This window comes from Ipomoea nil, unplaced genomic scaffold, assembly GCF_001879475.1.
Source record: "Ipomoea nil cultivar Tokyo-kokei standard unplaced genomic scaffold, Asagao_1.1 scaffold3314, whole genome shotgun sequence".
Taxonomy (NCBI): domain Eukaryota; kingdom Viridiplantae; phylum Streptophyta; class Magnoliopsida; order Solanales; family Convolvulaceae; genus Ipomoea; species Ipomoea nil.
This window is the reverse complement of record NW_017619742.1, coordinates 2,018,136-2,032,754: the sequence shown is the minus strand read 5'-3', so window position 1 is coordinate 2,032,754 and position 14,619 is coordinate 2,018,136. Positions and strand designations below refer to the sequence as shown.

At 33.3% G+C, this 14,619-nt stretch overlaps 1 protein-coding gene across 1 annotated transcript; it reads right to left on the bottom strand.

The window, feature by feature from the left end:
• Positions 1-10,193: 10,193 nt before the first annotated feature.
• Positions 10,194-14,319, bottom strand: LOC109169546 (homeobox protein knotted-1-like 3). Its single transcript, XM_019318408.1, has 6 exons — positions 12,835-14,319; positions 12,371-12,491; positions 11,506-11,702; positions 11,266-11,397; positions 10,778-10,914; positions 10,194-10,660 (listed from the first exon to the last, which is right to left on the bottom strand). The coding sequence occupies exons 1-6, from the start codon at positions 13,570-13,572 to the stop codon at positions 10,657-10,659; spliced, it is 1,329 nt and encodes a 442-aa protein (XP_019173953.1). The 5' UTR covers positions 13,573-14,319; the 3' UTR covers positions 10,194-10,656.
• Between the last annotated feature and the right edge of the window lie 300 nt (positions 14,320-14,619).

Genomic DNA, 14,619 nt, shown 5'->3' with positions numbered 1-14,619 from the left:
ATTTTGTCATTTAAAAAAACATAATATCAACGATTGTATTTACACATTATTGAAATCTGTTTGTAGATGACATTGGTTGTAGCAAAACAATCATGTCCATCATCGTATAGAGCTAACACCTGCAGTCCATCAAGATAGGTGACTCGGGTGAAAATATATAATGGTAGAGTATTAGTCAGTTAGCGATCCTTTTATATTTTTAAGTCAATTAGTAATATCAAATTCATTTTTAGCAAATTATTCTTTTATATTTTTAGTCAATTAGTCAATTAGAATATCATATGCAGTGTTATTTTTACCTAATTTTTGTTCAATTTTTAATTGATGATGTATAATATTATTATTGAAATGACACCAATATATATATATATATATATATATATATATATATATATATATATATATATATATATATATATATATATATATATATATATATATATATTATTAAAATATTTACATTCCATTTTTAATTTATATTTAATATTGTTTAAAATATGCATTTACTATTTATGATGTAGAAATATTATTGAAATATTTTCGTCAAATTTTAGTTTTCGTTCCATTTTTAATTAAAATGCAATGATCAAACCATTTATTTTTTTTCATATTAATCAATTATGGGTCATTTTTTTATTTGCAGTCAACTATTAGTATTTATTTCTTTTTATATTTTCAGTCAATTTGTAATGTCATATTCATTTTCAGCCAATTATTCTTTTTATTTTATGTTATTTTATTTTCATTCAATTAGTCAATTAGAATATCAGATGCAGTGATATTTTTACCTAATTTTTGTTCCATTTTTAATTGATGATGTGGAATATTATTATTGAAATATTCCGGTTTCATTTTTAATTTTTGTTTCATTTTTAATTTACCTTTACTATTGTTTAAAATATGCATTTACTATTGATAATGTAGAATATTATTATGTAAATATTTCATTTTTATTTTTAATTTACTTTTACTTGATGATGTAGAATATTATTATTAAAATATTTTCGTTCTATTTTTAATTTCCATTTTATTGTTTAACATTGTGAAAGATTTATGACATAATTGTAATTTGATGTATTATACTGTATAATATTATTGTGAAAAATTAAAATGCAATGATCTGACCATTTCCTTTTTCATTTTAGTCAATTATGGATCATTTTTATTTCCAGTCAATTATTAATATTCATTTCATTTTCCAATTAACCTAACTTCAATTCCTTTTTTTTTTTTTTTTAATTTTCTCCAATTAACCTAACTTCAATTCCTTTTTTTTCATTTTTAATTTTCAGTAAATTATTAATATTCATTTCTTTTTCTAATTTACCTAATTTCCATTCCATTTTTTATTGATGATGTAGAATATTATTGTGAAATATTTATGTTCCTTTTTTCATTCTTTTTTTTTTAATTTACCTTTACTATTTACTATTGTTTGGACAGGAAATCAAATAAATAGGATTTTGTTTTTAATTATAGTATAGATTTGACCGTGAGGTTGTAACAAACACACACACACACACACACACACACACACACACACACACACACACACACACACACACACACATATATATATATATATATATATATATATATATATATATATATATATATATATATAGATTTTGAATCAGGTGCACACCCCCTATTTAGCCGAGCTCGTGAGCAATATTTCTGATCGTTGATTGTTTATTTTGAACGGTCCAGATGGTAGGTTTTGATAATCCACATGCGCTACTTTTGTGAGTGGGGCAGGGAGATTTTGGTAATTCAATAATAGTGTTGATTATGACAAGTATTGATATCCGCCAGTTTTGCAGCGGGTGTCTTGATTAAAAAGGACTGTTTTGTTTCTCTCTTCACAGTAGTAGCCATTCTCCTCCCTTTGTCGTAGACGCTTCTTCTTCCCGCCGATCTTCGCTTGTTTTGGTTGCCATGGTGCGTTGAGCAAGAGACAGTCCAAGTGGCTTAGGGGTATTTCCTCTGCATCCACTTCCGGTATTCTTCTCACCGTTTCTTTCATTTTGTGTTTAGCTTTTTTTTTTTTTTTTTTTTTTTTTTTTTTTTTTTTTTTTTTTGTGTGGGTGTTTGGGGTTTTGCAATTCTGCGGTGAGCATTTTGGGTTTGGATTTAGGGTTTTGTTGTGTTTTTGGTTTGCATTATGAATTAGGGGATTTTTAGGGGTTTCTCTGGTGTGTTTTTGGTTTTATGCTTCGTCTGGTTTGGTGATGTTTGGTGGGGGGGGGGGGGGGTGGCGTGGCTGGCGTGATATGCATTGTTCTCCGATTTCTGGGCTAGGGTTTGTTTGTTTGTTTTTTTTTTTTGTTTTTTTTTTTTTTGACATTCGATTGCCTGGGTTGGTTTCGGTTGCATGTTAGGGAGTGTTCTTCGCTTTTTTTTTTTTTTTTTTTTTTTTTTTTTTTTTTTTTTTTCATTATCGGCCTGGGTGGTGGTTTGGACTGGCGTGGGTTTGAGGGCTTAGGAATTTCTGCATGTTTGGGGTTTTGGTGGATTGTGGTTTTCTGGTTGTTTTGTTGTGTTTTTTTTTTTTTTTTCTTTTTTCCAGGGGATTTAGAAGGTTATTTCTGTGTGTGTATTATATAATTTTTTGTTGTTTTTCTTTATTAATACAGTTAGTTGTTTGTATTATATAATTTATTTGTTTGTATTATATAATTTCTTTATTTGTTTGTATTATATAATTTCTTGTTGTGTTGATTTTGATGTCAAAAGTGCTATTTTGTCTGGGTTTGTGTTCTTAGTGCTATGTGAGGGTTAAGGTAGTTGGTTTTGTTTACAAAACTGTTTTTTTTTTTTTTTTTTTTTTTTTGGTTTTGTATTCGCAGTGCGTGTTTGCTATGTTTTGGGATGGAACCTGCAGCAATTATGGAAGCTCCAGCTATGTTTTCATGTGGAATCCTCTCTCGTGGGTGATGGAAGCTGCAGCAATTATGGCAATCGCACTTGCAAATGGAGGGGTGAGGCTCTTGTTCAAATTTAGTTGAATTGGTTGTTTATTTAAATTGTTAGTTTGGACTCATTGGAATATATCTTCAATTTTGCAGGGAAGGCCCCCATATTGGCAGGACTTTGTGTGGGATTATTACATTGCTGGTGATAAACTCCACCATTAGTTTCATTGAGGAGAACAATGCAGGCAATGCAACAGTAGCTCTCATGGCTCGTCTAGCTCCAAAAGCCAAGGTAAGGATACAGTGTATAAATTGACTTTCTTTGTCATAGAATAGTCTATGGTCTTAGTTTAGTGATTTGTTTCAGTCTCATACTCATTATTATGGTGATTAATCAAGCTTGAGAACAATTAATCAGCTATTTATTTTATGCTCGTAGCTATTTGGGGTTGGGGTTTGTGTATTTTGCTTTGGTAATTGGTCATGGGGTTGATATTTTCTGGTGTTTGGGTTTGAAATTTGGGCTTGTGCATCATGGGTGTTTTTTTCCATTTAAGTGGGTGCGTTATGAGTCTTTTGTTGGCGTTATTTTTGAAGGTCTCACAATTAATTCATCGTAGGGTTCGATTACCATGGCGTGATGCAAAGAACAAAGTTGATTGTGGCGTGTTTGTGATGTGTCACATGGAGTGTTGTGTTGGCTAGTCCTATGCTTCATGGGACTGTGGCCTTCGTAGGGGTGACGCGCGTGCGTTACTGGCTTTACGTGTTCGCTTCGTGTATGATATGTAGATGTTTCAAAGCAACACTCATCGCCTCTCGAATGTCGACTGTGTTATGCGGTCCAGCGCTGCGGCTCGTTGAAGGCCATAATTTTGTACTCAATTTTTAACATTGTCCCCTCACATTAATTAATATTTTTTTGTGGCATTATTTTTTGTTCCGCGATGTTTGTTAGGTTTATGTTTTTTCACGTCAACATTGCGTGTTACAGATGTATACCATATTTCACTTACAGTGTGTGGTTGTTTTTTTTTTTTCCCTCTCCGTTTTTTAAAAGTTCGTGTAAACATGGCTACTTGGGGAAAAAAATTCAAATCAGGAGAATAACGCCAACACTGTAACAGCGTTATGCATTGACTTTGATCCTCTTATGCTCACACCGATACATGCATGCATAAGCCTCCCCGATATGCACAGGTTGATGTCCTACTGCGCACATAGCGGTGCACAGAGATGCATACGTACCATATTATTATTTAATAATGGCTCTTGTTTTCGCAGTAATGCATTTACCTATATACAATTACGCACAAAGCATAATTTTAAAGCAACACAAATGCCACGGTCGTGCAAACATGGGTTTCTTCAGAAATCTAGCTTGAATTTAAAAATTAAAACACACATACAACAGATACCATGCACTAACTTCTATTCACTAATGCACACGCGTGACACATGTCTTTTTTAAGCCACATCGGTATGCACCGACTGGTGCCCTGCTACGCACATAGCAGTGGGCGGGGCTGCATATGCATCATTTTAATATTTAATAAAATCTCTTGTTTACCGTGTAATGCATTCACCTGCATACAACTACGCACCCAACATAATTACAACGTTTTAAGTTTTTAACAACCAAATTGTGTTTTAAAAAAAAAACACCCACAAAATCCTGAACGTAGCCACACGTTATGCACGTACTCATCTTCTTATACGCACCTTCAATCAAAACTCACATAGGCCATGTTTGGTAAAATGGCTGTTAGCTGATAGATGTTAGCTGTTAGCTGATTGTGTTAATTAGAGGGTATAAATAGTTGATAACATTAGCTGATTGTAGAAAAGTGTTTGGTAAATAAGCTGTTAGCTGATAGCTGTTTGGTATAATTTCTTTTCTCAAAAAGCTAATTGAAAAAGTTGTTTGGAGTAGCTTTTTGAATTTTAGCCTTTTGGAGTTGTAAAAAACTAATTAACCAAACATTTATATTGATATTTTAACTAAATCAAACAATTAATAGTGATCAAATAAGCCAAATTTGACCTATAGGCCAATTTTTTACCAAACAGGGCCATAATATGTAGTGATCAACAAAATCATGCCTTTTCACACTTCATAAATTCCGAATCTCTGTCGGTTGCATATGTAACGTTGACGGATTAGTATTTTCCAGTTTGCACATGCTTAACAGCCCCCATGCATTCACCAGTACGTCCTTACTACAACCATTGAGAGTACCAGCGTCTACATTTTTTCTTTTCGTTTTCGTTTCACACTTTTATCAAACCATACTCTACGCACACACATCCCCTAACTTTGAGTTTGCCAATTAAAAATATCTCATACGTAAAAATCCAAATGCCAAAAAAAAAAAAAAATCAATATGATTACCATTGCTGCTTCAGATACGCACATACTACACTTCGTCTGTGCACCTACCACAGTAGCTCACCGTTATCGTTGCCAGATTAATATTCAAAGTTTGCATAAGCTTAACTGCCCCTACGCACCCACCCCTACCACCATTCAGACTACCCTCTACCACGCTTTTTCTAGTACACAAAACCCACAACCAACAAAAAAAATACACATTCATCTACGAATGCACAGGCCGAAACCGGTAATGCAAATACCTGTGCTGCTAGTACCCATCTTCTTCTGAAATGTTGGGAAATGTTGGTATTACGCACACGCGAACGCACGACTATGCACTGACATAGTGCCTAATCATCTATAATGCCTATATGCACAGGCCTATATCCTCATACACACTTTACACTGTAACTTTCATCAATACAGTGATATAAGTTGTAATCACCGTGCTTACCCTCCCACACTGTTCCAGTTCTTTAACTCACGCAAACAATAGTCATCTCACTTTAGTCGGCCAACCAAATCCCCGTATTATAGTTTAAAAAAATTTGACCAAACCATAAATTCAACATTATAACATTCTACGCATATACTATTTGCTGTCTACGCATCATCCCGCCATCCTATCGGTCAAACAAATAACCCTGTACGCACCCACCTGAACACGAACACGCTACGCGCGTCAATGGACTACTACTTCGTCCAACAACCACACCCCCCCTCTCACCCCCATCGAGGAAAAAAAAAAACTCATTCTTCAGCATATGCACAAACGTTGACATGTAAATGCACTTACTGCTACTAGCCATTTGAGAAATGTGCTCCAGTATTGTTCATACCCTCCCACCACTTCGTGTTCTCCTTTAACATTGTCCATGCCACGTTCACTTCTTCAAGCTTTGTAATAATTGAAACTATTAATTTCCATCCACAAATCCCTAAAATAATGCTTCAGATTCCAATAATATTATGTCCATAATTAAATTACAATTACAATTACTAATATAACCTTTGCATTGGTAAATGTCATTAATTACTACCATAATTTCTTATAATCTCAACCATTCATGGAAATTGAATCAATGAATATTATGAGGCCTCATGGACTCATCTATTAGAGGGGGTGCACCGGATTCGAAGCCTATATATATATATATATATATATATATATATATATATATATATATATATATATATATATATATATATATATATATATATATATATATATATATATATATATATATGATGAATTGGTTATATTATAAATTGTTTAAATTTGCTATATAGGGTATTATGTTATGTGAGAGCATTGAATATGGAAACAATATTCTCAAGATTTTAGTTGATTTCTACTTTATATTTGCTTACAAAATAAGTTGTATAAAATTAGTTGGTGATAAACATCCAAAAATTCTACACGGTAATACCATACATAATATTACCAATTATGCTATTATGTTATTACCTAATTAATTAATGTCTTTTCTACACGATATTATAAATACGTAAAAAAATATGGAGAATTTGCAAACAATAATGTTACCAAAAATATTATTATATTATAGAATATAACTAATATATCTGGAAGTAAAATTTGAGCTCTAAGATCATATAGGGCACTCTTTGATCCTATATCAATAAATAATTAGTTATATACACATTTAGCAGTACCAATGTCATTACTAATACTTTATATATATCTGCAGTATTGAACCTTTAATGTGAGATAAGAAAGAAATAATCAGTTAAATGATGCCTTTATTTGGATGCACTAAGACTATTACAATGCTCCATCACTTTGCAAACATGTACAACTTTGGCTTTATTTTATACTTTAAATTATACTTTGCTTATCCTTTAGATTTTAATGTATTATTTTAAGCTAATTTATTTATTAACATTAAAAAAAATACATTTTAAAGTGTGACAATTTATACTAATAAATCATTTTAAAAAGTGGCAAAAGATGATTTTCTAATTTCATGCCACTGCATCAATTTAAAAAAAAAAAATTATTGCTATTGTTTACCTCAATCATCTCATAAATATCCATAATTTTTATTAGAGGGGTCTAATCAACACATAAACTGAAAAAAAAATGACAATCATAAACAAAATATGTACAAAAATAAATGATAAAAACATCATGATAATGATTAAAACATAATAAATTTACCTTTCCAAAAAAATCACAAAACTCTGGAAATCCTGATTGAAAAGTAGCTGTGTATCAAAAGTTACATATCTTGACATAACTGGCTAATCAAAAAGAACATTCATTACTTGTCCTTATTCAAACACTTTCAAATATAAAGAAAAATTAAAATACTTGTGTTTAGATTAACTCTTCGTATCATTTTTAACTCTACACAATTGCATAAGAACAACAATAGGATTTGCAAGGCCAGAATTTCAAAAAAAAAAAAAAAAAAGGTTTCAACTCTTGGCCTTGGTATATGTTGATCCCACACTGTAGCTTTCAATTGATTGTCCCTATAAACAAATAAACTACGGAGTTCATAATAAAAAATACATATACAAAATACAATAAAAATAACAAAATTAGATAATTTACTTTGTATCCACGTACAATTAGAAAATCAATAAGTTAAGAAAGCTTCCCTGCAATGATCTTATCCAATGGGGAGTATATCTCAACGACCCTACCAATAACGTCAAACATGTTAATAAAAAAAAAAAAAGAATTCAGATGTAGATTAAAATTGTAAATGACACTTACCAACGAATTGTTTATCATCTACAGACTTCAAAGATGAAAATGATTTCAATAAATAAATTTGTCTAGAAAAGTTGTCATTTTTTATATTCTTTAACCAAAGTAGCATAGTGGAATTACAACATAAAATAATGAGTGCATTTTTTGAAAATATAGAAATTACTTATCACCATAAAAATTTTAATGGCATAAACTTTTCATTGTTTGAAAAACTTACAGTACTTACCAACATGTTCCCTTGGTATATGAGCATGAAGTTTCCTACAATGAAGTAAAAAAGAAAAGTGTTATTTTGCAATTTATTTTTGCAGTATAGGAAGCAACTTTCTAATGCATTTTTTTCCCAATTTCATATACAACACGAGTTCTAGAAAAAAAGCAAAATAAAAAAAAAATACTATTTGATCGGGAAATATGCACTCTCTAGATTTTATGGAATCACTCCCCTTTCTCTATGGAACTTCATATAGGTGCACACCAATCACCATCTAATAGCTTTGAAAGTCTTCAATGGATAAATATCCTAGGCAAGAATAAACATTGGAGTCGTATAAAAAAAGCAAAATTGAAAAAAAAAATACCTCTTGATCGTGAAGCATGCACTCTCTAGATTTTATGGATTCACTCCCCTTTCTCTATGTGACTTCATATAGGTGCGCACCAATTGCAGTCTAATAGCTCTGCAAGTCTTCAATGGAGAAATATCCTGGGCAAGAATAAACGTTGGAACCGTAACAGTTGTATGTTAGTATACATATCTATATCTCTATATATACTTACTCAATATAAAAGAATGAATAAATAAATATAAGGAAAATTTTTTACCAATTAATAGATTTACCAATTAGGTTAATACGTGAATATGGAAACAATATTATCAATTAATAGATTTTAATTAATTTCTATTTTACATTTAGTTACCAAATAAGTTTTACTACAAAAGTTTGGGCGGGAAAATGAAATAGGAGGATTTTACTTTTATATATATATATATATATATATATATATATATATATATATATATATATATATATATATATATAGATATATATATATATATAGATAGATAGATTGTCAATTGGGCTCAATTTCAGCTATCACAAATTGATCCAATCTCCCGCACTAAGCCTAAAATCATGTATACTATCTATAATTTTATTTTTTTAAAATATGGGGCCCCCAATAATTGGGGGCTTTGTGCGGTCGCACATGTTAGACATGCTTAGAACCGGCCCTGAATCTGAGCCATTCATTTGATTAAAAAATTTGACTGTCATTTTTTCTACCCATTATAGGCCTAACTCTCTTTAGCTCTTATTATTATAGTAGATAGTAGATATTATAAGTCTTATTGATTTTTGAAAAATAAAAAGTATCATTATTTCAGAAGAAAAAAAAAACAATTTAATAGAGTATGAAATCTCCTATATATAGTGATAGCTAAGCACATACCATCATAAAAAGAAGTGATACTAACTAATATACAAGCCACAAGGTTTGTTATCTCTAGTCTAATTTGCTTAGATTACGGGGAATCTTGTGTTGTGACTTTATTCGACATAAACTCTCTGTGGTAGAGTTTATAAGATATTTTAAGTTACAAATAACTTATAAGTTCTGTTTGATAAAACATATGGAACTTAAAATAATACTCGGTAGTTCATTTTGAAATATATACAGTTAAATAGCATTTCAAAATAAGCTAGTAGCTACTAGCATTTAAACTTTCAGTTTTAAGCTAGTTTTTAAATTAGTTATGTCAAACAGAGTGAGGCAATAAGAACTAATTTAGAGACAAGAGGTAAACTAATTAATAATGGGACAATGAGGTAAACTAATTTAGTTACCAATTCATAACTAACCGACTCAAATAAAAATGCCAATAAGAGTCAAACTTGAAATCTTGTATTCCGTATTTATCAAGTTAACTGTCTAACCATCTCAATTGGAGTTGCCCCTAACAATTTACAATTATAAACTTTATAGTTCACTTTATATTATAGTTATCGTTCAATACCGCTCCCACTGAAATTCAACCACATTACCTCTCATTTGAGAGAACCACTAGACCACAAGATCATTGACAACCATTCTTACAAAGTCATTTTTTTACATTTGTACATAAATACATGCTGCGTGTATAATTCACACAACACCACTGAAGAAGCTACAACAAAAATTATCTATAATTTAAAATATTCTCATAGTGCACTTACAAAACTAGATACATACTTCTGAACTGATAATTGCATCCAAAGTCATACAATGGATTATTGAACTGTACACCCCCACCACCACCCCCATACCCTACTACCCCTATGCTCCCTCCTATAATATAATAACTAACAAATGTTGAAAACAGGACAACAAAAATGAGATTTCGGAAACACCCATCCCAAACCCAGTTTTGGTACTATATATATGATGTATCTATTAACTTGTAGCTATTAGAACTTGCAAAAAGCATGCTTCCATTCCATCTCTGCAAAATGTCACCTGAGCATATCTACGAACATCTATCAGTAGTGTTTCTTATCTTGTGGCTTCAACTCCATGCTATCTATGCTACTCATCAAAGTAAATCTGGATTAGCCACAAGACCTGACTGGTTGACTTCATTAGTTTCTTCACCTGCATTGAGAGCATATACTTGATAAATAAAATATAAACGTGTAGTCTTACTATCAGTTTAAACTTTTAGTTGGAATGGAGCCACAGAACGCATCATATATTCAAAAGGAAAAATACCTTTTGCGTTTGCTCTTCAAAGTTGTAGAAGAGGAAGGGTTGCTGTGCCAGTTTCTCTTTCTCTGATTGATGAACCAGTTATTAATCTGCTTTAGTTGGAGCCCAGTTTCCTGCACTAGCCTAGCCTTGTCTTCCTCCTGACACCACAACAAAATTCGACACAGTTAATAGTACAGCATTTGAAGTGTGATGTTTTGGCTTTTTATTCTGAGCTGCAACTAACACACTTTGTAGTTTATCCCCTGATCGAGCTAAAGCAACGAGTCTACCTAACATTCTAACAAACAGAATCTGTAGCAGCTTAGCTTCTCATAATATTAGCTAAAAGCCGAGGGACTAGTGGTAAGTAGCAAGAAAAATGTCAACTTCATCAGCTTTGATTTGATAATGCGAGTTTATTGCAGTAAAACCAAAAGAATCAACCCTTATTCCAGTAAAGAAGATTGTTGCAGCACAACGAAGATTGACAATAATGCAAATGAACTTACAGTTGGGTATGGCCACTTGGCATGTGATTGCCACCAAGCTTTCAAGACAGATGTGGTATCACCGGGAAGTTTTCCAGCCCTTCGCTTGCGGAGAATTTCTTCCCTAATGTCTACAATCTTCTCCTTGTAACCCTACAGGGATTTTGACATTGCAAATAAATCGTGAATTTTTCTTATAGGAAGGAAGAAAATAGGAAAAGAGAATCAAAAGAAGTTTAATTTTACAATGATGTATAGTACCTGTTTTAGTTCATGTTTCAGCTCCTGCCTTACACGCTCCATCAATGACCTTTCGTTCTCGGTTGGAATGAGAGGACCAAATCCCAGGCTATCTGTACCGTCTAAACCTCCTCCATCAAACAGGTTGGCATCACTATCCACCTGGTCATCATCATCATCTGACATTGTTGCACCTGTTCCTTCTCCTGGAGACACTCCTGAATATTGGACAAGCAGCATTCAAAATTAAACATCAACTTCAGTACTACATAAGTGGTACATACAGAGTCTGAGACTCACCAACATGTTAAGCAATTAATTACGGCATTCTTCACGGTACATAAGACTAAAATTCTTGATGTAAAAAAGAGAATGTACACATTCACTTGTTATATGCAAAACCATAAAAGAAAGAAACTTGGATGACCTTTAAGCTACCTGGCTCTAAGAATTTCATATATAATCTTTTAAGTTTGATTTAAATATGTCATCCAACCAAGTGCCAGGTATTGGACCATAAATTTGAAAGAGTTTTACTAATGGACTCCCAAAATCTAATTTTACTCCCTCATGTGGACTACTTTTTTTCATGTGGGTCCCAATACAAATGTCTACGTCAAGAGTTTTGTGTGCTGGAGTAAAAGTTGATAGTAGAAAATAAGGGTACACATAGTATTTTCCAATTTGGAATCCTTCAAACAAAATGCTCCTAAATCCTAATGTTCATAAACAGAGTGAAAATAGCAATACTGTACTATAATTTCACAAACAAGAATTGAAGAACAAGGAAGGAAGCATTATATATATATATATATATATATATATATATATATATATATATATATATATATATATATATATGTATATATATATATGTATATATTACCTGTTAAGCTTTGTAAAGATTGCTCGATTTCCCAGCATGCCATAACTGCTTCCATGGCGTGAACGCGCACATGCTGTTGCAGTTGCTCTTTGAAAGAACAAAGCAACAAGACATAGTGGGTCTGGAATAGATCAGAACGAAAGAGAAGAGGAAGTTATATAGGGAAAGATATTTCAGTCAAGGGGCTAGAATTCCAAATTTCCAATTCAACAAATTAAAAGCATTTCGATTGCAAGATCGAACTGCCAAAAGATTCACTTCAATTTCATAGGAAGTTGGCATTTAGGAGGAAGAGCTGTTAGATTATGTGCACTGTTAGAAGGTTCATCTGTTTAAATTTAATTCTTAATTTGACAGAAGAAATCTGGTAAAAACGAAATATCTGTTTTTTTTTTTTGTTTTGTTTTTTTTTTTTAATAAAATAAAATAAAAAAATTTAATAAGAATTATGGAGTAGTATTTACCAAGAATTGATCGAGTTCTCTGTCGTCTCCGAGATTTCCATGTCCGAGCGCTGAGTATTTTGCAATGACTTGCTGAGATTGCGCGAGCTGGGCGTCAATCCTCGGGAGTTGATCCACTGGAGTTGCGATTCGCAAGCACGCCACGTGTGCTGATAATAACTGCTCATACAACGGATGCGCTAGAATTTCGGCTTTGTACCTGGCATTTTGCCAGTTCACGATTCCGGTGCCGCCGACGACTTCACTCTCGCCCAACTCGCCGCCGGCAGCTCCACCGTGGTTGTCATTGTTGCCGATATTTTTGACGTCGTCGTCGTCGTTGGCGTTCAAATCGGCCGCCGATTCGTGCATAATCGCCGCGGCGATCATCGAATCTCTCGATACCGGCACGTCGTCCCTGACGTTCCTCTGCAGAATTGACCTCGAGAGCCACTGATTCGAGGCCGCCGCCGCCGCCGAGGACTCGGAGTTGCTGTGAGAATTTAGGAAATTCCCTTCCCCGCTGCCTCCAGAGCCATCACCGACATACTGACTTTGTTGCCGCAGAATTGCGCTGTTCAGCCACGTCGGTGGCGGCGCCTGCTGGTGGCTCTCCGCCGGCTTTCCCGTCGGCGACGACTGACCTCCTAGCTGTTGCGGAAGTATAGTCCGCAATACCGACGAATTTTCTCCCAGCTGCTGCTCTGAGAAATGCTGTAAGCTCGCCATTTCTTGTGACAACTGATTCTGATACGCCATCAATAACTTTTCCTCTCTTTTTTCCCCCTCTATAATTACCTCCACTAACTACTTCACAATGATACCTATCCACTTCTCGTCACAGCAACCAAACGAACAACAACCAGGAAACAGGTATACAGAATATAAACTATCTATCTACACAGAAGAATGCGTGTATCTTGTTACGTGTGTGTACAGAAACATCACAGAGAGAGAAGAGAAGAGAAGAGAAGAGATATGAAACCGGCGAGAAGGTTAACGGAGAACTGAATAAAGCTAGCTTGAAACCTCTGGCTCTATTCCTATGATCGGAAAACAAGACACCAAATGTATAAAACAAATTAAAGACGGCTTTCCTTCACGTCCTCATTCGAGTTCTGATCCATCTTTGATTTCTAGTTTTTCAACAACAATCGCAATCCTTTAAAGTAAAGCCCACATTCAAGTTCCATCCGCTGATCTATCTTGATCTGCCGGCTTTAATCACATACTATACAGTTCTACCCCGCTAGCTTTGTGGCCGGAGATGAAATAATGCCATCATCACCTGCCCAGTTCTACTCGATCTCAGTTCATTCCGGTTAAACTCAGGGAAAGAAAGCGCCTAAAGAGACGATGGAATACCAGTAAAACAATGTATATATGACTGACTAAGAGGAAGAAGAAGAAGAAAAAAGGGAGAGTGTAGAGAGAGAGAGAGAGAGAGAGAGAGAGAGAGAGGAAGCTTCAGTGTATAGATATGCTCCGTATATATTTGATCATATCTATTTCTATTTGTGTGTGAATATATATATGGGCCAGAAATCACAGTACCAGGAAATAAAAGAAAGTCTTACGTTTACTCTGGTGTGGAGCTCGTTTACGGGGTCTTTTTTGATATAGTTTACTTCAGGTGTTGGTTAGAAAAAGAGAATTAGGAAAGCAGGAATAGAGATGGGAGTTAGAAAGGAAAAAATAAGTAAAGATTAAAATGTTTTTGTATAATAATTAAAAAAAAAAAGAATCAAATAAGTCATCTAATTATATATCAAACTGTAATTAGGCTACTGAATTAAAAAAAATTTA